The sequence below is a fragment of the Tenrec ecaudatus genome, chromosome 11 (assembly GCF_050624435.1).
Source record: "Tenrec ecaudatus isolate mTenEca1 chromosome 11, mTenEca1.hap1, whole genome shotgun sequence".
Lineage (NCBI taxonomy): Eukaryota > Metazoa > Chordata > Mammalia > Afrosoricida > Tenrecidae > Tenrec > Tenrec ecaudatus.
This window is the reverse complement of record NC_134540.1, coordinates 86,304,438-86,329,925: the sequence shown is the minus strand read 5'-3', so window position 1 is coordinate 86,329,925 and position 25,488 is coordinate 86,304,438. Positions and strand designations below refer to the sequence as shown.

At 39.0% G+C, this 25,488-nt stretch overlaps 1 protein-coding gene across 3 annotated transcripts in view; it reads left to right on the top strand.

Annotated features, from left to right (window-relative positions):
• Window positions 1-25,488, top strand: part of SLC9D1 (solute carrier family 9 member D1) — a 103,022-nt gene that overhangs the window by 49,693 nt on the left and 27,841 nt on the right. For all 3 annotated transcript variants that reach the window (XM_075563390.1, XM_075563392.1, XM_075563391.1), the window contains 2 exons: window positions 4,833-4,950; window positions 17,873-18,068. In XM_075563390.1, the coding sequence (XP_075419505.1) occupies window positions 4,833-4,950; window positions 17,873-18,068 (314 nt within the window). The remainder of the gene's footprint in view (window positions 1-4,832; window positions 4,951-17,872; window positions 18,069-25,488) is intronic.

The following is a 25,488-nucleotide window of genomic DNA, read 5'->3' as shown; positions in this document are numbered from 1 at the left end:
GCACACAGAGGTGACTTCACTTCCTGCTTTCTTGTCGGGATGTCTTTGGCTTCCTGTATTCTTGCTCGGGCTAGGACTTTTATCATTGCTATTGAAGACAAGTGACCGCAGGCACCGTGTCATGTTCTTGATGTGGAGGGGAGGTCTCAAAGTCTCTCCTTTAAGTAGGGTGTTGGCTTTTGTGTATGTTCTGAACCATATATGGAAGTTTTCCCTTTAATTTCACTTTTATTTTCATCTTTTTTTAGGGTTTTAATTTTTTAAAGTGTTGATTTCTATTAAATGCATTTTCTATATCCATCGCAATAACCGTGTGGTTCTTTCCCTTTCCTCTATTGATGTAATGGAGAGTGTCTTAATCCAACAGTTTCACCTAGATGTGTCTATACTGAGTCTTAGTATTTGAGAAGAATTGTCAATATAGTTATATACTTGAAATTATAAATATAATTACAAAGAATATTATATATAATTATAAATATAACAATTAAAATGTCATTAAACCTGCCACCACTCTTCAAAGAAAAAATTGTCACTGTGCTGAAGGAAAAGTGAAAAGTATATAATGTGTATGTGACCAGACGTTCCGCTTCTGAACAATTTTTCCCGCATCCCGCGGCGTTTTAAAAAAGTCCCGATTTTTTGAAAGAATGCATCACAAGCTAAGGTATACGGTTTTCGGCTGCCATGTGGCTATTTCGCCAGGATATGAGTTTTATCAATGGTGTCCCGCTGTACCAATGTTAAAATCTGATCACCTTAAAACTGTCATATGCTAACTATGTGATAGTCTCTATATTATATATACATATGTGTGTGTATGTAATCTCAAGGTGGTTACCTTGAGATTTTAGACAGTTGATTAGAACTAGTAAGAATTCATCAAGTCCCAGAATACAAAAGTAACTCTACCAAAAATCAGTAGTAATACAACAACACATTGATGATAACATGATAGAAAAATGCAATGGGTAGGGGGGGATCTCATTTCTAATAGTAACAGAACTATAAAGTATTTAGAAAGAAATCTTACAATAGAGAAGGAAGAACTCATTTCCATCAAGTCCATTTTGTGTCTTCATGACCCACAAAGGTTGAGTAGAACAGCCCTGTAGGGGCTTCCAGGGGGTGATTTTTACAGAAACAGACTGCCCTCTCTTTCTTCTCTAGAGCGAGCTGGTGGGTTTGAATCACCAACCTTTGGGTTAGCAACTGAGTGCTTTACTGCTTTGCTCCTGGAGGTCCTTAAAGCAAAAATAACTTTATAACTTTTATAGAGAAGATTACAATACAGTTTTAAAGGCTGCAAAAGCCTTATTAATAGAAGAGAATATATTTAAGGACCAGAAAACTCCAGATTTTAAAGATATTACATCTCCCCAGAATTGGTAAATCAATCAATGCAGTTCCCTTAAAAATCTCAACAGCCACCCCACTCCCCAACCCTATGGAATTTGCTGTTAATCCTTAAGTTTTCACTGAAAGATCAAAGAATAAAAGTAAAAACTCAAATAATTTTGCCCAAGAATAAACTTTTGCCATTCACCCTCATAATTGGATTCACCACCCAATTGTGTGTGCAGCATCGCCCTCCCCAGATAGTGTCTTGCACTATAAACTTGAATCAGTTTACGTGTGGGAGAACTCCAGACTTAGTTATCTGTGGGCAGACTGATTTACAAGGAGCGTAAAAACCTGCCACTCATTCTCAGTTGACGCACTTCGCGTTTCTTGGGTAGTAATATGTGAGGGGTAAGGCAAGATACTAGAATTGTTTGTGAAGAATTTTTTATCATGGAATTATAAGCAAGGAGAAGGGCGGTTACCACAATAATTAAGAGTATTTATTTATAGTTGTAGAAGAAAATAGAAAAACTTAACTGTCCACTAATAAGTTGTGTGATATGAAAAGGTTTCTCCCCAGGTTGTCCCCCATAGTTATTGTATGCCCAGCCTAGGACACTGCTTGCAACACATGGTAATTGACTGTAGCACCCTTGGAAGCAAGCTGCTTAGAAGTGATCTCCTTGAGGGCAGCAGCCATCCAGGGCAAGCAGACTATTGTCTGTTCCACCACAGTTGGGGCTCTCTCCCTGCTGATAAGGAGAGTGGATTGCTTTCCTGAAGGAGCGCTCAGAATAAGCCAGCTCAAGGACAACTAAGGTTAAGCTGCTATCTTGAATCTAGATCTGCCCATCTTGTCACATATGTTGCCCTAATCCCTCCTCTTCCTATTGCATGTATATCCTTAGATCGCCCCACTCCCATTGCTGTATTGCCTATGGTACAACCCCTCCTGTGATGTATGTAGTTACCTGTAATCTGGGGGGCTTGCACACCCCTAAGTATATATAAGCCGTGGTTAGAAATACACTCTCTCTTCGTCTCATCTCCCACCTCCATGTGAACCACCAAGAGGGGCTGACCATGAAATGTCATGCTACCATAAAATGTGTCTGACTCCTTTATTTTATCTTCTCTCCTGCCTTCCTTAATCTCTATGACTTTATTATAATCTTTGTTATTGCTGTACAGTTGCACCCATGGACTCCCCATGATTGTCAGAGGCTGGTCACTCTGACAATAAGTGAATGGCTAAATTGTGGTGTACTATACAACAGTTTTAAAAATTAGAGCATTTTGGACATAGCCTTGCAGGGCTTGAGGAATTAGTACAATCTTAGGGAGCACCAAGGTCAGTTGGCATAACATAGTTCACAAAGGCAAGGTCTGTGTCCTGCTTGGGTGCCTAGCACCTGGTGTCTTAAAAGCTCACAACCAGCCCCCTGGGGTGCATCTATTAGTCTCTCCCTTTCTAGAGGAAATAAGAGTGATGAAAAGACTATATGGAAACAGTCCAATGGACTCATGGACCACCCAAACACCAGTTTCCATAACGCTGAGACCAGAAGAACTAGATAGTGCCCACTTACCATAACCAACTGCTCTGAAAAGGATGGCATTACAAGGTCCTGGGTAGAGTGGAAGAAAAATGTAGAACAAAACTCAAAACCATTAAAGCAACTGAGCTTACTAGTTAGATGGAGATGATGACTCTTAGTTACCCACGAGGTCTGGAACTACACGTATTCCCTCCTTAGATGATCAACCATTTAAGATCCAAAGGAACGCATTACCCAAGGACAAAGGAAGTTTAGAGGACTAGAAAGGAGGAGGAATGGAAATAAGAAACACAGAGAGGGAGCAGTATAAAAATGGTACATTAGAGGGTTGTAATGTATGCCTTAAAGAAAATGTATATGAATTATTGAGTATTAAACTGAACACCACTTGTACTTCCAAAAAGTTGGAGGACGGTGACCACTCAGGGTGTGCCAGAGTCTCATTAGTTACTGGAGTCATGGAAATAACAGTGCCACAGGTTTCAGTGTCAGACTTTTCAGAAGTAGATAGCCAGGCCCTTTTCTCAAAGCACCTCTGGGTAGATTCTAAGCACCAGCCTTTTGGTTAGCCTCAGTGTGTGAGCCATTTGCACCACTCACGACCTCCTGAGGTAAAGAAGAGGCACATTGATAGTCCCAAGTTTGAAATACATTACTTTTATCTGAGTAAAAAGGAAGAGTGTCACAATGTAACTATAAGCTTATCCCTAATTTGTTAGTCCAGGTTGACTGGAGAAATAAATCCAGAGACACTCAAATGTATGTAAGAGAGAGCTTTATATCAAAAAGCAAACATGGTTGAGAAAACATATTAGCCCATATGCCCTAGTCCATAAATTGCTCTGCAGATTCACACAGCACATGCAATGATGCAGAATGCGGGAAGATCACAGGCCGGTGTGGGGAAAGGCTTGTGGGTCCAGTTGCGGTGGTAGTATTTTCAGGGCTCTGGCTGCCATCCGCGTGGCTTGTCCACAGGAAGGTTTGTCTGCCTCTAGGGAGTAAGAGAGAAACTCCCATAATTCTCTTGGGAAGACCATACCCACAAGGAGGCATCAATCAGGTCGTGACCTAATTGGCAGGCTAGACTCCACGCCTATAGCTTATTTATCAAGTTGACATGAAATTATGCAACTACCAATCTGCTTTGTAGAAACATATATAAACGGTCCAAAGCCAGAAGTAGTTCCTGAACATGGAGACATTTGTAGGCTTGTGTGTTGAATTAATGTAAACCGTATCATTTTCCTTTCTTCTTGGAGGAGACACTTGACCCCTTTTTCCCTTGGTGATTGCTAGTGTGTCTGTGTTTGCCCTCCAGGGTAGGGATATTCAGTGTGGCAATGATGGTGGGTTTGTGAGGGAAAATTACTGGTGTCAGCCAGGCTGCCCAACTCACTTGACACATGGAAAGTTGTGACCAGAAAGGGAACTTGGGTTGGGTAGCTTAAGGAAAATATGAACACTAGAAATGAAAACTTCATATGCTTTAGAGGACAGAGGATTAAATTAATATCATTACCCAGTAATGAAAGCGAAATATTCTGGAGCTTTTTTTACATTATCAGCTTTTCAGTATGAGGGGGGCTTCAAAAAGTTTGTAGGAAATAGAATGAGAAGATAATGGAATTTTTCCACAACCTTTGTCAAGCCCCTTTACAACCTCCCCATATTTGCTCTCAAAGAGATTAATGCCTGAATTTTTTATTTCATGGAAATTTTAATTTAATTTTTTACTTTAATAGTTATCAATATATATTAATATACATTTAATTAAATGTTACAAAAATGTCGCACTCGGCGTTATAGGGTTTGTGTTCTTATTTAAATTTTTATTTTGATTATTTTTGGAAGTATTCAGAGTGATTGTACTTTGATTTCTGGTACTTAGGCCTATGTTTTCAATAACCTATTCTCTCCCCTAAACAGGTGACATTGACTATAGCAGTGTGCTGCTTGGCATGCTAGTGATGCAGGATGTACAACTTGGATTATTTATAGCTGTTATGCCAACTCTTATACAAGCAGGAGCCAACTCATATTCTAGGTAAAAGTTTATACTACTTCATTTTACAATTTGTTTTTCTAACTTCAAATCATTTGTTTAGAAAAATGTTTCTTATCTTTTTCCCAAAAAATCATTTAAAGCGTGTATCACAGAACATGGACTCTGGGAAACGCTACTTGGGCTCAAATTCTCACTCTGTTACATGCTAGCTAGCCCTTTAACCTTGAGCAAGTTATTCAGCCCTGCTCTTCCTTAGTCTTATCTCTGTACAGTGAGTATAGTAGGACTTGTCTTCTTCATGGGAGGCTTAGGTTCATGTCCCAGCCAGCAGGTCACTGCCTGTTATTTGGTATTGTATTGGCTGACCTCTGCTGGCAGCCTCCACTTGTTTCCGTGCAACCTGGCTTGTTTCTGTGGCACTGACCAGGTTTGGGCGGCGTTTCCAAAGTAAAACAAATCAGGCAGAAAGATCGACTTCTGAAACAACAGTTAAAGCCCTGCGTGTCACAACTTTACATCACTCAACAGCACCAGTCATGTGCTTAAGAGGATGGAGTGACAGGATACAAAAGTAGCAGTGCCTGGAACTCAGCATATAATTATATGGGCTAGGTATAATTGTGATTGTTGTACTTATTATCATTTCCCCTGGTCCTTCTTTCAGTTCTTCCTCTAAAATCATCCCAAAACCTTAACTGCAAGTTTTTGGCTTCATATGGAGAGAGGCCAAGTAGAAAGTAAATGTTTGCAAAATTTTGTAGATTATGCTGAATATAAAATACATTTCAAGAACGAGCCCCCAAATACCATGCAATTGCACAGTATAGAACGCTGTTTTTGTATTTAGTCTATACTGGCTCATAGTGACCCTTTGTGACAGAGTGCCCCGTAGTTTCCTAGAGCTTCATATTTGCAGGAGCAGCTCTTGGTCTTTTCTCCTGTAGAACCTCTGGGTCAGCTCTCACTGTGCTTAACAGCCCGGCACTGAACTGAACACAGCAGGAAGGAAATCTAAACGCAAATGCATGGTGGAGAGAACGAAAAGCTTGAACTGGTTTTAAGCAAATATACTGTAACTTACGTCTAAAAAAGGGTAGATTTTAAATATCCCAGGAGCTTCATCTGTTACAGTGATGATGTTGTGGTTCAAAAGTTGCTAGACTTCTGAAAATTCCTTTTGGAGCTAGTTTGAAGCCCTAAGTTCAGTCTCACTGACTTTATTTTTTTCCCCTCCAATTTGTGTACCTTTTATTTCTTTTTCTTGCCTTATTGCACTAGGTATTATTTCTAGTACTTCGGAATAAGACAGTTTGAGTAGATGTGCTTACCATGTCCTTGATTTTAGGATGAAGGTGTTCAGTCTTTCACCATTAAGTATGAGGTAACTTGTTTCAGTTTGTTTGGTTTTTGTAGATGTTCTTTATCAAACTGAGGAAGTTGCCTTTCATTCCTAGTTTTCTGAATTGTTTATACTAATTGGATATCGGATTTTGACAAATACGTTTTAGGAACTAGTTTAGATGAACTTTTTCTTCTTTGGTGTGTTGACAGGATGGTTTATACTGGTTGATTTTCAACAGTTGAAGCAGCCCTGCCTGCCCAGAATAACTCTGCTTCATCATGGTATCTGATGATCCTATCATGTTTTGGGACTTGATTTACTCATATATTTTAGGTTTTTATTTCTAAATTTATGAAAGATATTGGTTTGTAAATTTTTATTGTTTGTCGTTTGTTTTTGTCTCTTTGTGACTTTGATATGTGTCATTGAGACGAATATTGCACTCATAAAATGAGTTGAGATGTGTGTTTGTGCCTATTTTCTGCAAAATTATGTTAATTCTATTAATATATTATAAAATTCTTCAGTAAAACACATAGAACTTGATATTGCTTTTTCAGGAACCTTAATTACAAATTCCATTTCTTTCATAATTATAGGATTATTAATCCTGTTCATTTCAGTTGAATTTTGGATAAGATGTGTCAGCGTCAACTCAATGGCAATGAGCTTTATTTTGTTGTTGTTGTTTTTTAATTTGTTGGTTCCAAGGAATCAATCCATTTTTGATCATTTTCTAAGTCATCTATTTTATGAATGTGAAGTTGTTGATTATATTCCTTTATTATCCTTTTGATGTCTGCAGGATCTGTAGTGATAGCTAGCCCCTCTTTTGTTCCTGATATTGCTAACGTTATGTCTTATTGTCCGTCAGTTTTGCTATATGTTTGTTCATTTTAATAATCTTTTAACCAGGTCTTTGTTTTCTCTTTTCCCCCCTTTAACCATCATTCTCTTTATGTTTTTTTCTTTCTCTCTCTTTTTAAAAAATTATTTTATTAGGGGCTTGTACAACACTTTCTTTTTCTTTTTTTTAATTATTTTATTGCGGGCTCATACAGCTCTTATCACAATCCATACATACATCCATTGCGTCAACCACATTTGTACATTTGTTGCCATCATCATTCTCAAAACATTTTCTTTCTACTTGAGCCCTTGGTATCAGCCCTCATTTTCCCCTCTCCCCCACCCTCCCTCCCTCACAAACCCTAGATAATTTATAAATAATTACTATTTTTTCATGTCTTACACTGACCGATGTCTCCCTTCATGCACTTTTCTGTTGTCCATCCTCTAGGGAGGTGGTTATATGTAGATTATTGTGATTGGTTCCCCCTTTCTATCCCCACCTTCCCTTTACCCTCCTGGTATTGCTACTCTCATTATTGGTCCTGAGGGGCTATCTGTCCTTGATTCCCTGTGTTTCAAGCTTTTATTTATACCAGTACACATCCTCTGGTCTAGCCAGATTTGTAAGGTAGAATTTGTAAGGTAGATCATGATAGTGGGGGGGGGGGAAAGCATTAAAGAACTAGAGGAAAGTTGTATACTTCATCGGTGCTATACTGTACCCTGACTGCACCCTTCTGTAAGGGGATGTCCAGTTGACTACAGATGAGTTTTGGGTCTCCACTCCACACATCCCCTCATCTACGATGATGTGATTTTTTTGTTCTTTGATGCATGATACCTTATCCTATCGACACCTGGTGATCACACAGGCTGGTGTGCTTCTTCCATGTGGGCTTTGTTGCTTCCCAGCTAGATGGCTGCTTCTTTATCTTCAAGCCTTTAAGACCCCAGCTATCTTTTGGTAGCTGGGCACCATCAGCTTTCTTTACCACATTTTCTTGTCACCCACTTTTTGTCTTCAGTGATCGGATCAGGAAGGTGAGCATCATAGAATGCCAGGTTAATAGAACAAAGTGTTCTTGTGTTGAGGGAGTAGTTGAGTAGAGGCCCAATGTCCATCTGTTCCTTAATATTAAACCTATAAATATATTTACATAGATCTATTTCCCTATCATCATATATTAGCATATTTACATATGTACATGTCTGTATTTAGATCTCTATAAATGCCCTTTGGCTCCTAGTTCTTTCCTCTATTTCCTTTTACTTTTTTCTTCTTTTTAATCATTTTATTGGGGGCTCATACAATTCTTATCACAATCCATACATACATTAATTGTATAAGGCACATTTATACATTTGTTACCCTCATCATTTTTAAAACATTCTCTCTCCACATAAGCCCCTGGCATCAGCTCCTCATTTATCCCCCTTCTAACCTTTTACTTTCTTCTTGTTTACTATCATGTTCAGCCTTCACTTGGGTTTCAGTAATGCCTCTCAGTCACATTGCCCTTGATCAGGCCCTACCAGGCCTCCCACATCCTCCTCGCCATCCATCGTTTTTAGATCACTTGTTGTTTCCTTGTCCCTGGGTTTGTTAGCACCCACTTCCTTTCTCCCACCTCTCTCTCTCCTGTGTCCGCCACCCCAACCATTGGTCTGTTGTTTTCTCCTCTGGATTGTTTATCCCACCTGTCTTGTCTAGGTAGACATGCGGAGACAATAATAAGCACAAAAACAAGGCAGAGCAAAACAACAATTTTTCAAAATGACAAAAAAGGAAAAGCCTATAAATAGTTCAAGGTCTGTTTATTGACCTTTAAGAGTGTTTTCCAATTGAGCCTGATGGGGTGCCAGGCCTGGCCTCACAGTCTATTTTTGGTATTCTCCGGGGACTACATTGCTTTGCTTACCTTGCTGTTCTGTTGCACATCCTTAGTGTTTTGCCTCAGTGTAGTGGGGTCAGATCGAGCACAGTTCCCGTACTGTGTCTCCAGTGTTATCCTCTGTAAGGCTATGAGTCAGGGAGGGATGTCATGTCTCGTGGTGGGGCCGGCCTTATGGTCCTCTCTTGCATTGGCTGTTCTGAGCAGGAATATCATCCTCGGGACTTGGTGGGCCAGGATGTGGTCCACTCTCTCTCCCTCCTCCTTCATTTGCTCCTGTGTGCTCTGATCAGACATGCCTCTCTCCCTGAGCTGTAGCTTCAGTGCAGTCCTCTGACATGTAACCAGTTCTTTTTAAATTTGTTTTATATATATATATATATATATATATATATATATATATATATATATATATATATATATTTTGTCTGAAGTTTTCTGAAATCTTTTTATAATGTATCTTGGCATATGTTTCCTTGAATTCACACAGTTTCTTGAATCTGTAAGTTTACGTAAGAAATCCTCAGTCATTATTCTTTTTTTTTTAAGTCATTATTCTTTTTAATATTTTTCTGTCACTCTCCTCTTCTACTGGGACTCCAGTTTTTGCTGTTTTTATTGTTGCTGCACAGATCTCTGAGATTCTTCTTTTTCAGTCTCTTTTCTCTTTGTTGTTTAGATTTTGGGTAAATTTTATTGATAAGACTTGAAGTTCACTGATTCTATCCTCTCTCATTTCTATTCTACTATTTTGCCCATGAACCAAAATTTTTAATTTTTTTAGAAATCATTTTATTGGGGGCTCATACAGCTCTTTGTGTCGAGCACATTTGTACATTTGTTGCCACCATCATTCTCAAAACATTTGCTTTCTACTTGAGCCCCAATTTTTTATTTTGGTTATTGTATTTTTCAGTTGCATAATTCCTATTTGGTTCTTTTTTTTCCTGATTCCTCCTGAAGTTTTCTCATTTTTCATTTACTTCCTTTATAATTGTTTTTTGAAGTTTTTTTATAATGATTATTTAAAAATATTTTTAGTTCTGGCATCTGCTTTATCTTGATGTTAGTCTATTAAGTTTCTTTTCTCACGCAAGTTGGTTCTTAGTATGCTGAGTGATGTTCTATTTTACCCTGGGCATTTTTGGTTTTGTGAGGCTCAGACACTATCAGTGTTTTTGTTTCCTCTATTGAGGTGGAGGTGTAGTGGGTAGTCGTGTAAGTTCTGCTAGGTCTGCTAATCCCGTCCTCATCTGCTTAGAACAGTGACAAACGCCGCCTCATTGGACACTAGTGGGTGGAAGTTTGCTGTAGTATTTATTTACCTTTTGTCAGATGCTGTATTAGTTTCCAACAATCCAAAGAGATTAAGATTGATTCTGCACTCTCAAATAGCTAACAATTTGGTAGGTCAGGTGGTTGAGTATTGTGGTGGGTTGTCATTGAGTCATTTTGATCCAGTGACCCTATGTGACAGAGCCCAATGGTCCATAGGACTTTCTTGGCCATAATCTTTACAGGACCAAATCACCACGTTTCTTCCACAGAGCTGTGGAGTGTATTGGAATCGGCAACCTTTTTAGTTAGCAAATCAGCATTTTACCATTGTGCACTAGGGCTCCTTATGGGCAAGGTAGAAGGAACAAATAAGGTTTTGTTTTGTTTTATTTTTTTTTTACAAATAACTTTTTAACCTGAGATTTTTCAGAGGTTAAGATCTCATGTCTCAGTTGGAACGCAAGCTCCGTCACATCTCATAAGTTTGGGCAAGTTCCTATGCACCTCGTTTTTGGTACTTGAAAGATGAGATTAATATGAAAACAGTACTTTCCTGATGCAGTGCTTTGATGAGTTAATGAGATAAAAAGTACGAAACTACTCAGAGTAATCTATTAAAGATTAGTTTATCAAGAAGATCTTTATGATACCATTTTCCTTTGACAAAAAAGTTATTTTGAATGTATCAGTACAATAACACTTTTGGCTCCAATCTGAAAATTAAAATCATTCTTATTCTTCAGGTTTCAATATAGATATGAGAATAAAAATAAGAACTGCAAAAGGATAATTTGAAAATTTAAATTAAAAGGATCTGAGTTATATTAAGATATCTGAGGTTTTTCAGTATAGAATAAATTATTACTTGACATAGGTCAGAATTTTGGTATTAAACAAGAATAAGCAAACCTGTGATTAAAGTTTGCAGATACTTATGAAACATAACTATTTTATTTTAAATACTTTTCAGTTATAAGTATATAAAAATATCACTGTGTGATGTGTACTCAGTCAGAAAACTTAAGACATTTTTATTTTGCATATTACAATTTTAAAAATTAAATCAGTACAAGTATTGATCTCATTGAAATTGTACCAATTCTAGCAAGAAAACTATATGTTTACAAAAAATTTGCATGATATTGAAAAGTATTCTGTTATAACAGCGGTTCTCAACCTGAGGGTTGCGAACCCTTTGGGGGGTCGAATGACCCTTTCACAGGGGTCGCCTGATTCATAACAGTAGCAAATTTAGAGTTATGACGTAGCAACAAAAATAATTTTATGGTTGGGGGGTATCACCACAACATGAGGAACTGTATTAAGTGGCATTCGAAAGGTTGAGAACCACTCTGTTATAACAAGTTTTAAAAAGCACAAGCAAAATTATATACAAGACTCCTCCATATTAAATGTAGAGTTACCAAATAACTTAGAAGTTCCACTCCTAGATATAAAACCAAGAAAAACAGGAACATGCTTACACAGAAACTTGTACAGGAATGTTTATAGCAATATTATTCACAGTGGCTAAAAAATGGAAACGACACAAATGCCCCTAGTTAATAGATAAATAAAATGTGGTTTATCTGTACCATAGAAAATTACTAAGCTATCAATATGAATGAAGTACTTGTAAAAAGAAATACTGACATGTTACAATATAAGTGAACCTTGAAAATACTGTTCTTAGAGAAAAAATGCACAAAGGGCTGTACATTATGTGATATTTATTTACATGCAACATCCAAAATAGACTGCTTTATAACATAGTAGACTAGTAGTCTAAGTATAAGAAGGGTCAGGGGAAAACAGGAAATAACTGCTCATGATACAGGGATGTGGAGGGGGGGGGTGGGAGTAGGTGGGGGTGAAAGTGTTCCAGAATTAGAGGTGGTATTGCTACTGTGGCTACAGTTTGTACAGACTTGTGCTTATTTCTAATAGAGCGTGTTTAAACAAGTCTCTGTTAAATTGATGACTGCAAGCAAGTTTGCTCAGTAGAACACTTGTCTCAGTCTCAGTAGGGAGCCTTCAGGGGGGAAAAAAGTTCAGTCAAAACAGTGGTTCCCCCCTACTCTGAGAACAATTTGTTCTCATGTTGTGATCCTACTTGATCTTGCCCTCATGAATTGATTACTGAAGATAAGGGTCCTATAGCAAAACATTGTGAAAAAAGTCAGATGGTGCTCAACTGTCAGAAAGAATAGTGCTTGTAGTCTTAAAGATTTGTCTTTTAAAAAGCCATCTAAGTCAGGTGTCAGCTAAGTCCACAAGGAAGAAGCACACCAGCTATGTGATCTAAGGATTGTAACGATAAAATCCAAGACTAGAGGAGGGAATCAGATTAGAGTTGAAATCCTGAGCACCCAGTTTGCAGAAGGCCATGGGGGACAGTGAAAGCCCAGGGTCCATTTGCAGAGTTCCAATGAGGATTAAACCTCTGGAGAATCTCCTCTGACCATTGACCAGGGATGTGAACAGCCTTGCCATCAGGCAGAGTGCACTGGAAAATAGATTGATGCAGATGTAGTTAAATTAAAATTTAACACTTTATTATTTGTCTTCCCTTTGGGCCCATTTTAAATTTGTTCTAGTTTTTATTATTTTCTGCTTGCTTTTGGATTGAGCTTTTTCTATGTTTTATTTTGTTATTGTTATTGAGGTGTTGTTTGTTTATGTTTTTCTTTTTTTAAATTCAGGATGGGTAAATTTACAGACACAAGAACTGGATTAATAGTTTCTTGAGGGTATGGCAGGGGAGGCTGGAAGGAAATGGGGACCTAATAATAATTACAAGAATAAAGAAGATATTCTAAAATTGATTGTGGTAATGATTTCACAGCTCTTTTTAATAATTTTGAACCATTGGATTGGGTGGTGCATGAATTGTATGTGAATAAATTTCTTCAATTTTTGGGGAAAGTTTTAATTAAATAAAACTCTTTGGCTCTGGAAAAACAAACAAAAAACTATGACTTTCAAGGGAGTCTGCTGGTAGTTCAAGGTAGATAGTTCAGCTCAGAAAGTTAGGGCAACTGTTTTGGGGAACTCAAGGGGGTAACCTTAAAAGGCACAGATGATTCCGAGACCGTATTAGGAAGAAGGTTTTGATGAAAATTGAAAACTGCATTGGTGAAGAAAAAAAAGGCCAGGAAAGTAGCACCAAGGAATTTTTCCATTGTGACAATGCAACCTGCTCATTCTTCAAAGATAGCGACTGTCCTTTGAGGATCTCATCAGGAAACCATACCCCACCAAGCCCCAGTCCTGACCTTTCCCCTTCAGGCTTCCTGTTGTTGCCCCAAACCAAAGACTACTCAAAGGAGCACCACTGGGGTCTCTTGAGCATGCCCAAACAACGAAGAGACTCCAGCGTTCTCTGAGGAAGAGTTAGGGAGATGTAAATACCACTTCCGGACGTTTATAAACCAAGGAGGAGGAGACGTCAAGAAACAGCAGCTTCACATTCTTAGCCTTTTTTTAAAAAGTGTTTCTATGATTTTACAAGTAACATTTTTAATGTTATAGGGTGTGTGTGTGTGTGTGTGTGTGTGAGAGAGAGAGAGAGAGAGAGAGAGAGAATGGGAATGAGGGGGCCTCAAAAAATCCTTGGAAAAAATAGAATAAAAATGTGATGGAAATTTTTCCATGACCTTTTTGAAGTGCCCCAATCCCCCCCCCCCCGTCATTTATTTTATGCCATCTCCAAACTCAAGGTGGTCATACCGAGCAGTTGGATTAGCCATCAAGGACACAGACTCTGGAGCCAGACCGCCTTAGTTTGTCCCCAGCTCTACCACTTAGTATAAAATGTCTGCCTCTGTTTTCTCATCTGTAAAATAAAGGTAATAATCATAATTAAAAGGGTAGTTATAGGTTTACCATGAAAAATGGAAATATTAAACTGCTTGTGGATCTCTTTATCTCGGTGAATAAAACCAGTTGGAAACTGGAACACCTATGATGGGCCAAACCTGCGTTGTTCTGGATACCTGGGATCCAAGGGGAATTGAGTAGAGGAGGTCTTTGTTCTCTGTGACTTGTCTTTCTATTTGGAAAGGTAATGAATGATAAATAAATTAGAAGTAACCAAAAACAATCTCTGCCATAGATAAATGTGTGGTGATGGCATGGTGGGTTCTAGAATAACAGGTTCCATCCAGTTTGCCGGGACCTCTCCAAAGAGTTTGTCCTTAGGCTGAAATCTGAGGAGCATAACAGCCAAGCCACTCCTGGGGGGCCGTCCGGAGGAGCACTCCAACAGAGGGCGCCTGGGGCGGGCTCCCACTACTCATGCCGAGACCCTCTCCTACAGCCCCTCAGGTGGTGGGGACCCCCACCCATAACATTATATTCCTTACCACTTCATCACTGTAATCTTGCTACTGTTATGAATCGTTATGTAAATATCTGATAGGCAGGATGTATTTTCATTGTTACATATTGAACATAATTAAAGCATAGTGATTCATCACAAAACAATATTTAATTATATATTGTAAAATATTTCTTTTTTTACCAACATGCATCCATCTTTATTATTTTTTTCATATATTTTTAAAATCATTTATTAGGATCTCATACAATTCTTATCACAATCCATACATACATCAATTGTGTAAAGCACATTTGTACATTCATTTCCCTCATCATTCTCAAAACATTTGCTCTCCACTTTAGCCCCTGGCATCAGCACCTCATTTTTTCCCACTTTCTCCCTGTTTACCCCTCCCTCATGAACCCTTGATAATTTATAAGTTATTATTTTGTTATATCTTACACTGTCCGACATCTCCCTTTACCCACTTTTCTGTTGTCCATCCCCCATGGAGGAGGTTATCTGTAGATCCTTGTAATCAGTTTCCCCTTTCCACCCCACCTTCCCTCCACCCTTCCAGTATCGCCACTCTCACCACTGGTCCTGAAGGGATCATCCACCCCGGGTTCCCTGTGTTTCCAATACCTATCTGTACCAGTGTACATCCTCTGATCAAGCTAGATTTATAAGGTAGAATTGGGATCATGATAGTGGGGGTAGGAAGCATTAAGGAACTAGAGGAAGGTTGTGTATTTCATCGTTGCTACAGTGCACCATGACTGGCTCGTCTCCTCCCTGCAACCTTTCTGTAAGGGAATGTCCAATTGCCTACAGATCGGTGGTGAGGAGGGTGTAGGAGGTCTGGTAGGGCGTAACCAAGGGTAATGTAACTGAGAGGAATTACTGAAACCCAAATGAAGGCTGAACATGATAGTGGGAGAAGAGGAAAGTCAAAGGAAATAGAGCAAAGAACTAGGAGGCAAAGGGCATTTATAAAGGTCAAATAAAGGCATGTATATATGTAAATATATTTATAAATGAGGATGTGGAAATAGATCTATGTGAATATATGTATAGGTTTGGTATTAAGGTAGCAGATGGACATTGTGCCTCCCCTTAAGTACTCCCTCAATGCAAGAACACATTGTTCTTTAAACTGGCATTCCATGATGCTCACCTTCCGACACAATTGCTGAAGACAAAGCTGGTGAATAAGCATATGTGGTGAAGAAAGCTGAAGGAATCAGTTAGCAGGCATCAAAGAACAAAAAATCATATCATTGTGTGCTCACCTCCCTGATACGATCACTGAAGACAAATGGGTACATAAGCAAATGTGGCGAAGAAAGCTGATGGTGCCCAGCTATCAAAAGATATAGCATCTGGGGTCTTAAAGGCTTGAAGGTAAACAAGTGGCCATCTAGCTCAGAAGCAACAAAGCCCACATGGAACAAGCACACCAGCCTGAGTGATCACGAGGTGCCGAAGGGATCAGTTATCAGGCATCAGAGAACAAAAATCATACTATTGTGTGCTCACCTCCCTGAAATATTTTTTTAATCGTTTTATTAGGGGCCAATACAATTCTTATCACAATCTATACGTACATCAATTGTGTAAAGCACATTTGTATAGTCATTGGAAATACTTATTTCTAATGACAAATCAGTGAAATTTTGTCTTGTAGCATGGGTAACAGTCTTCATGCCGGCTCCTCCTATGTGGGCGTATCTGCATGTGGGTGGGCCCTCCTGGAGACGGATAGAGAAGTGGTGTCTCAGTTCCTAAGACCATCAGAAATATGTGTTTTCCAATGGTTCTAGGCAACCCATGTGAAAGGGTCCTTTGACCCCCAAAAGGGTTGAGACCCCCAGGTTGAGAACTACTCACTTAAGGAACAAAAGATAATCAGGAAGGTGGTATGTGAATACTGGGTAAAGAAGTTGGAGTTTCAGTTAAATGTCATAGGAAGCTTTAGCTCATAGGATACATATTCTTAACATGATGCTTGGCGTCTTTGGAAAGGGGATCACAGTCAGGTAAGAGGATAAGAGCAGTTAAGAGTTCATTGGAGTGGTCTAGGAGCAAGGTGAGGGTGGTGAATTAGCCAAGCTGCTGGTGTTAGGGTGGACCAAGGGGCCAGAGTCAAGCCCAGACTCCATGGTAGAGGCCTTGTGGGTATATTTGGTTGTGTACGGAGAAAGATAACAAGTTTGGCTGGACTTGAAAGATTAGCTCAGTGGTCTTACTGGGTTGTGGAAAACTGGTCATGAATTCTAGATAAATTAAGTTGTTTTATTTAAATTTGTTTATAATAGTAAACAAATGTCTGTTCTTACCAGTGTTTCATTTATTTCCTTATTTCTCACCCTCTTCATGAGCAAATGCAGGATCTTTCAGCCTGACTAAGGATTTCCTTAGCATTTGCCTACCCAGTATTGGTTTATTTTTCCCACCTTTCTTTGCTTCAAGCCCAACTCTGTTCTAATTTCCGTAAGTAATCATGTGGCAACTTGAGATTTGTGTTTCCAGCATTGCTATTTTAAGCCTGACTGCAGTGACAAATACTTTCTTTGTAATTAGATACATATTCTTCCATTGATAAGGAAAATTTTCCACCAAATTTTGCAGTTCATGTTTTATAAATGTGGTCGAGATCAATATTTTAAAAATATTATTGTTATAAATATGATAAATATGAGGTCATACCTTTAGTGTGAAAGCCATTAAACTAATAATGTTAAGAATATATCCCAAGATCTGAATAAAACATGTATTTTAAAAAGCCTAGTAAAGGAGGTTTTTTCTATGACTAAAAAATAGACATGAAATTGAGAATTCTGGTTTGTGATAAGGAATGTTTTGCTGAAAGGTGTTGTTCATGCCATGTGTCCAGTGGTGTGTCTAAAGGGTAATGTCACAGGTAGCCATTGCCTTCCAAAGAACGTCATGTGGAGGTTAATTTCTGGGGAGGGATTTAATTATCAGCCACTGCTTATGATATCAAAGCTATCAGTCAGGAGACTTTACATGCTGTAAAGTCTATTTACTCCAAATGTTGATTCTAGTTCAGCTTCTACATTTAATTCAAATAACTCAATTTTTTTAGATTAATATGATTTCTAACTTTTTTTAGCATTTGGAAATAAAACTGCTATTTGGGTAATTTAGTTTGTAACATCAATGAGAAGGAAAAAGCGTGAAAGATCATTTTACTGGCTTTTAGAGAATTGTGTTTTGAAGATAAAATAACTTTTTTTTCTCTCTTTCTCCTAGCATATTCATGGAAATACTGCGAATACTGGTTTTGACTGGTCAGATTCTCTTTTCACTAGCAGCTGTTGTACTGTTATGTCTTGTTATAAAGGCTTATCTAATGGGACCGTATTATCGAAAGCTGCACATGGAAAGCAAAGGGAACAAAGAAATCCTAATTTTAGGAATATCTGCTTTCATCTTTTTAATGTTAACGGTAATTCTCAAAATATCTGTATTCGTTTCTTATGTAACCTGATTTATAGTCTGCTTCACTAAAAGCCTATGACAAATTCTTTCTCTTTTCATTTTAATTCTGGTTGAAATATTTTAAATGTATTGATGTTTTAAATTTTACACAGTTTATTTTGCTATTCATCAATATGTATTATGATGAGCTAGACCTGTTAAACCGTTCTGACTCATTCTTGTGTTGTTTGGGAGTGATCTCCAGTTGCCACATGATTACGTATGGGGAACTCAGTAGACAAGTCTGCTTACGGGAGGAGGCAGAGAAAAGCTACATAAAACTAATGTCACATGGTTCTCTTCTGCGTGAAACTCTGAAATAGAAGATTGGCACTTAAAAATCAAGTTTTAGTGTTTTTGACGGTAACAAGCTAGTTAGCAGTGTGACTTTTATTGCCGTGATATAAGAAGTTTAAAAATATATTATTTGAGAGTCCCTTTATTTAAAGGACAGGCTTTTCATACACTAACATAAATTGGCTACATGTGAAGAATTTCCTTAATTAAGACAGCTTAATTATTGATACTGATCATACAACGATACTCATAATTTCATAAAACAAAAATGATCTTTTTAAAATCATTTTATTGGGGGCTCGTACAACTCTTTATCACAGTCAACACATGCATACATTGTGTCAAGCTCATTTGTACATTTGTTGCCATCATCATTCTAAAAATATTGGCTTTCTGCTTGAGCCCTTGTTATCAGCTCATTTTCCCTCCCTGTCTCACCTCCCTCACGAACCCTTGATAATTTATAAATTATTATTTTGTCATGTTTAACACTGTCTGACATCTCCCTTTACCCACTTTTCTATTGTCCATCCCCCAGGGAGGAAGTTATATGTAGATCCTTGTGATCAGTTCCCCCTTTCCACTCCACCCTCCTGGTATTGCTCTACCCTCCTGGTATCTCTATTCTCATTAGTGTCCCTGAGGGGTTTATCTGTCCTGGATTCCTTATGTTTCCAGTTCTTATCTGTATCAGTGTACATCCTCTAGTCTAGCCAGATTTGTCAGGTAGAATTGGGATCATGAATGTGTAGAATTGGGATCATGAACGTGGGGGAGGGGGAGCATTAAATAACTAGAGGAAAGTTGTATGGTTCGTCAGTGCTATACTGCACCCTAACTGGCTCGTCTCCTCCCTGCGACCCTTCTATAAGGGGATGTCCAGTTGCCTACAGAGGGGCTTTGGGTCCCCACTCTGCACTCCCCCTCATTCACAATGATGTGATTTTTTTGTTCTTTGATGCCTGAAACCTGATCCTATGGACATCTCGTGATCGCACAGACTGGTGTGTCCTTCCATGTAGGCTTTGTTGCTTCTCAGCTAGATGGCCTCTTGTTTATCTTCAAGCCTTTAAGACCCCAGATGCTATCTCTTTTGATAGCCAGGCACCATCAGCTGTCTTCACCACATTTGCTTATATACCCGCTTAAACAAAGATGATCTTGTTTTAAAATTAGCAGTTGGCTTTTCTCCAGTCTTTCCTTAATGCTTCAATTTCTGACTGTTCCTCAGTTTATTCATTCTAAAATGATGACCTTTACAAAAGTGTAATCTAGCTGAAAGTAAGGTAACACAGTTTTGCTTAGGCAGGTGGAATAGACTATGTTTTTCCTATTCTGTCCCCTAACTACAGCCTGAACCCTTTCAAAGTCCTGCAAGTATATCTGAAACTAGGATTAAAGAAAGCCCTGAAAGATGAAGCGAAGAAGGCAGGTAGGCCAGTGCACTCAGGGCCTGCGGGATGATACCTGTGTCACAGAAGTGGGGCCGAAGAAGCCAGGCACGCTGAAACAGCAAGAGGGATGGCCAAGAAAGGCCCCAACAAAACCCTACTCACTCTGGCCAGAGGACCAGGAAAGGGACGCCTGTAGAGAAAGACAGCTCTACTCAGGCTTAGCACCACAAAGAAAATGGTGGCCCCGCCCATGCCAGCAAGGACAGGTGGGCAGCCGAGACTTCCACCCTCCACCAGGCTGTATGACGCGCCCCAGCAGCCCTGCCAGAATCATGTCAGAGAACGCCAAGTAGGGAGCCAGAACATTCACCTCGCCTGGCAGTCAGGAGCTCTCCCTTTCACCCTCCTTAAGCCAGGAAGCAATCTTCCTTGGGTGTCAGCAGAGAACAAGTGAGGAGCCTGGATTTCTGTCTCCACGTTACCATAACAAGTGACGTTCCACCTTTCCCTGCCAGATCAGTGTTCAAAGAAAGCCAGCCTACCCAAAAATCTTACACAACATCCAGAATCTCATGGCATAACAAATGTATTCACGTAGAAATAATAAAACCTGTTATTTAATCACGAACCAGTCGCATCTCAACTTGAAGAGAGAAAAATCCACCCTCCAAGAAGACCCATAAGTTAGAATGATCTGAGGAGAGTTTTCAAGCATCAGCACAGAAAGGACGCTTGGAGGAAGCATGAATCCACCGACAGAAAGTCCCAAAACAGAAGTAGAAGATCTCAGCAAAGAAACATAAAAAGACCCCATGGAAAAACAATAACAAAGCAAAGCAAATGACCCAGTGAAAAGTTTAAATTTTAAAAAGTATAGTAAAAACAACAACAGGCACCCAGTGGATGTGTTCAGGAGCAGTGGTGGCTCGGTGGTTAAAGCACACAACTGCTAACTGGTAGGTTGATGGTTTCAAGCCACCAGCCACTCAAGGGGAGAAAAATATTATCACCTGTTTCTGTAAAGCTTCACAGCTCTCCCTGTGCACCTGGGGCACGTCCACTCCGCCTGCATGGTCAGCTCTCCCTGTGCACCTGGGGCTCGTCCACTCCGCCTGCAGGGTCAGTAGAAATGGAGTCGAGACGACAGCATGGGGTTTTTTGGTGATGTGCTCAGTAGGATGGAAGGGATAGAGGAAAGAAGTTGTGAACTGGAAGACAGCACACTCGAAGTGGCCCAAATGAAACAACAGAGCAAATGTTAGGTACTTGGAATCACTTCTGACTCGTACTGACGCTATGCACCACGGAGATAAACACTGCCCCATGCACCATCCTCACCGCGGTGGTCATGTCTAGCCCGTTGTGCTGATCACTGTTCATCCATCTCCTGGATGGCCTTGCTCTTTTTCACTGACCAAGGACTGGTCTCTTGCTAACGTATGTATCCAAAGTCTCCCCATCTTCACTTCTGAGAAGCGTTTTGGTTGTACTTCTTCCAAGACAGATTTATTTGTTGTTCTGGCAGGCCACAGTATCCTCAGTACTCTTCAACGTAAGTGCACCCATTCTTCTGCAGTCTTCCTTATTCATTGTCCAACTTTTGAAAAGAAAATAGATTTTGCAAACTTGGCATAGCCTCAGGGGCCTATAAAACTATAACAAATGATTCTTGTCATAGGATCCTAGAAATAGAGCCAAGTGGGACTGAGAAAACTGATGACTGAAAACTTGGCAAAATTGGTAAAAGACATACCTATATAGTCCAGAAGTTAGGTGAACACCAATCAGGATAAACCCCAAAAGGCCACAAGATAATTCCTAAGAGGAAATACTATCCTCAGGAAAGAATAGTCTTCATAAAGATAATAGGTGTCAGAAAGGAGAGACAGATGTTTTTAAATGTTGAGAGAAAAGACTCCCATCCAGAATTCTGTACCTAACAAAAGGTAAACTTTATGGGACTCACAGGAAGTCAAGACATTCCACGATGAAGGAGAGCTAAGAGAGTTTGTCACCAGCAGGTCTCCGGTAAGTGAATGGCTGAGAGTGGTTTTCTAAACAAAAGAGGGCACTTTGAAGTCTCAGGATGGAAAAGGAAACGTGGTAAACCAAAAAAAAAAAAAAAAAAAAGATAAAAATATGTTAAGCTTTCTTCTCCACTTATGTTTCCTACATTATTTTGGAAATAATAAGCAATTGAAATTGTACCACTCTGATGTGGTTCAAAAATTGCATTGCAGTAGTACTTGGGAGAATTCTCACAGAAAAAGAGTAACCAGACCAAAGACAAGGTTTCTGTACCTCACTTGAACTGCTAAAATGACATTTTCAGTAAACTCTAAAAACGTCAACCTGAAACACTAACATATCAATAATTTCATTAAATGCAGGTGGTCCAAATACACAAATGAAAAGATCAAATTTGGCAGATTGGATTTAAAGACTTGCTCCACAGTAGTGATGATTACACAACATTGTGAAAGTAATGAACGCCTGCCCATGAATCATATATTTTAAAATAGCTGAAATGGCAACTCCAAGACGTTGCCTGGTTCCATGTGGTCCTCACCCGATCATCACTGGGTTTGAGCCCATTGTCAATCCATGTCACTGAAGGTTGTCCTCATGGCCCTGACCCTCTACTTTATGGGCCCTCTTGAGAACACATTCAAAGCAAGTGATGTAAAGGCTCACCACTCTCAATTCTAAGGAGCAGTCTGGCTGTACTTCTTCCAAGGCAGATTTGTTCATTGTTCAGTCAATCCATAATGGATTCAATATTTGTCACAAGCACCGAGGAGTACTGCTCAGAATTTCAACTTTTGATGCACCCAACACGGAAAACTCTTCAGGGAATTGCAGAGTGATCAAAGCCAGTCACAGAAGGTTGCTGACAGTAGATTGCATTGAGGTAACAGTCTTGAGATGACGAAATTGTGAAACATGCAGAACAGATTGGTGGCTGGTAGGCCTTAAGGTAGGGGAGAGGAGGAAAGGGAGATAGAGTTCAGTGAAAAGAGCAACATGAAAAATACTTACAGTAGTAGAAACGTATATTAATTATTAATGTCAGTTTTCTCTTAAGATATTAGGGGAAAAATAGATGAAAGTTTCCTTTACCTCTTTCTTCCAACTGCATGTGAATATTTAATATCTCACAATATGTTTAATTTGTTTTTTAATTAACAATTTCTTTATATGTATTTAATTGCTGATTAATATTTTATAATCTCAGGGAAAGAGTAAGATTTGCTCTACTACAAACTGCTCAGTTGTTGGTTCTGTCACATAGATTCTGACTCCCAGCACCTTGACGTTCAGCTGCTTAATCAGTCCTGACTCTTCCCTTTGATTACACCAGTTGCCATCAAGCTAACCAGACTCGTGGCAGCCCCATGTGTATCAGCGTTTTCAGTGAGTCGTTTTTCAGAAGTAGATGGCCCCAGACTTTTCCCAAGGGCACCTCTTTGGTAGACTTGACTTTCCACCTTTTGGTGAGCAGCCCAAGCACATTATCCATTTACACCTCCAGTAAAATGGTCTTATCTGAACACATGTCATCTTTTCTTCCCAACGGTGACATAATTTAGAATAAGTTCGTGTGCATTTGTTCTTAGTTTTCTTCTTTCTCCATTCAGCACTATTTACTGAAGATATACTGGATATTGTATTAGGTTTTAGGCATTTTGTATATCACATATTCTTATAATTCATGAGTCAGATTTCAGTTCTTTACCATGTGATGTTACATGAATGTTGTTAGCTGTCATAAATGTATTCTTTCAGCTGTTGGATTTAGGTTTTTTTTTCTACTTTGTAATGTTTTATTGGCTTATAATTCCTATATCATACAATTCAATAGTGCAGTCACATTAAAAAGAGTTGTACAATCATTACCACCATCAGTTTTAGAACATTTTCTTCTTTTTTTTTAAACACATTTTTCTTCTTTTTTGTAATCATTTTTATTAGCTCCCCATTTCCCCTACCATTATTAGGGTTTATTTCTTTATGAATAAAACTATTCTAAACATTCATTTTATATTTTTATTTTTTAGGATTAATTGGAAGTATATATATATCATCCCATAGTTCAGTCGCATCTAGTAGAGTGTGCAGTTGCTACCACAGAGTCCCAGCATTCTTTTTCTTCCTGGACTCCTTGACGTCATCTCCCTATTACACCCTTCCCCCCTTGGGCCCACGCCCCGCCCCCCCTCCAACCCCTGTTCTACTTACTATCTCTGTTAGGTTCAATCTTGAGTATAAACTTTCTTGCTCATGGTTTTGATTGACACATTTGATTGACTCATTTTTGATGAGTATATATCTAATAGTTGCTTCCTGAGTCATCAAGTATGTACACATTTAGCTTTCGTAATTACTGCTAGCTTTCCGTTAGTGGTTAAACTAATTTATGTTTTCACTAGCATTGTATATGAGAGTGTGTTAGTCTGGGTACTTTAGAGAAACAAATCCACAGAAACTCATGTATAAGAGAGAACTTTATATAAAGGTTACGTGCGCCTCAATCAAACATTCCAACCCAGTGCTGCCCAAGCCAAGTCCAACATTAACCCATATGTCCAACACCAATCCACAAAGTCCTCCTCCCTCTCACAAAACAGATGCAATGATGCCGACTGCAGGAGGAAAGCCTGGCCAGTGTGTAAACATCTCAGCGCTGGCAGGGGTCTCCACACGGGTGCTCCAGCACCCAGGGCTGCATCGGGGTAGGTCCATGTGGCTTCTCAGCAGGGAATTGGCTAAGGCAGCTGCACCCTGGTCTGACCATCAGAAAGCAAGAGACCGAGAACTAGAAAGGTGAGGCTCACGGAACCATTTATCCCTCTGCCCTTCAATTAACCCACATGTGTTTATCAGCCAGGTTGGCACAATAAAGTAACTACCTCAGAGAGCTCACTTTTTCCATATCCTCACCAACACTTGGTATTATCAGTCTTTTTAATTGATACCCATCTGGTGAGTGGTAATGGCAGCTCATTGGAATTTCATTTTCATTTTTTTCTAATAACTAATTATTTAAAGTACTTTTTCATATACTTACAAGCCATTTGGAGATCCTTTTTGGGGATGAGCCTGTTAAAAGTCTTCAAACTATTTCTATTAGGTTAACTTTTTTCTCTGTCATAACTGATTCGTAGTAATATATTGTATGCAAATGTAATTTGGGTAAATGATTTGTCAGCTTTTTAAAAACAGATACAATCTCTATACCCTAAAATTTACCACTTCAGCCATTGTAAAATACAGTTAGTGGTGTCACACAGTAGAATTTCTCCAAGGAGGAGTTTGTTCATTTGGGGCTGTTATCTTTTTGGAAGCAAATTGCGCTGCCTTTCTTCCATGGAATGACGAAGATGATGCCAGCTGTGAATCTTTTAAAAAATTAATTTATTAGTATATGCTAAATATATCATTGCTTGATCATATTAAAAATTATACCATCATCGCCACAGTCAATTTCAGAACATTTTCTTCTGTATTCATTGTTAATTTCTGATTCCCACCCCTCCATCCTCCTTAGGATTCCCTTAGTTATTATTAACCCAATTTCTGTCTCAATAGGTTAACCTATCCTGGGTTTCATATACACAAAACCATACAAAGCAAACAGGAAGCAAACAACAAGCCCCACAACATTGACTGGACAAAAGCAAAAAATAACAAACACCT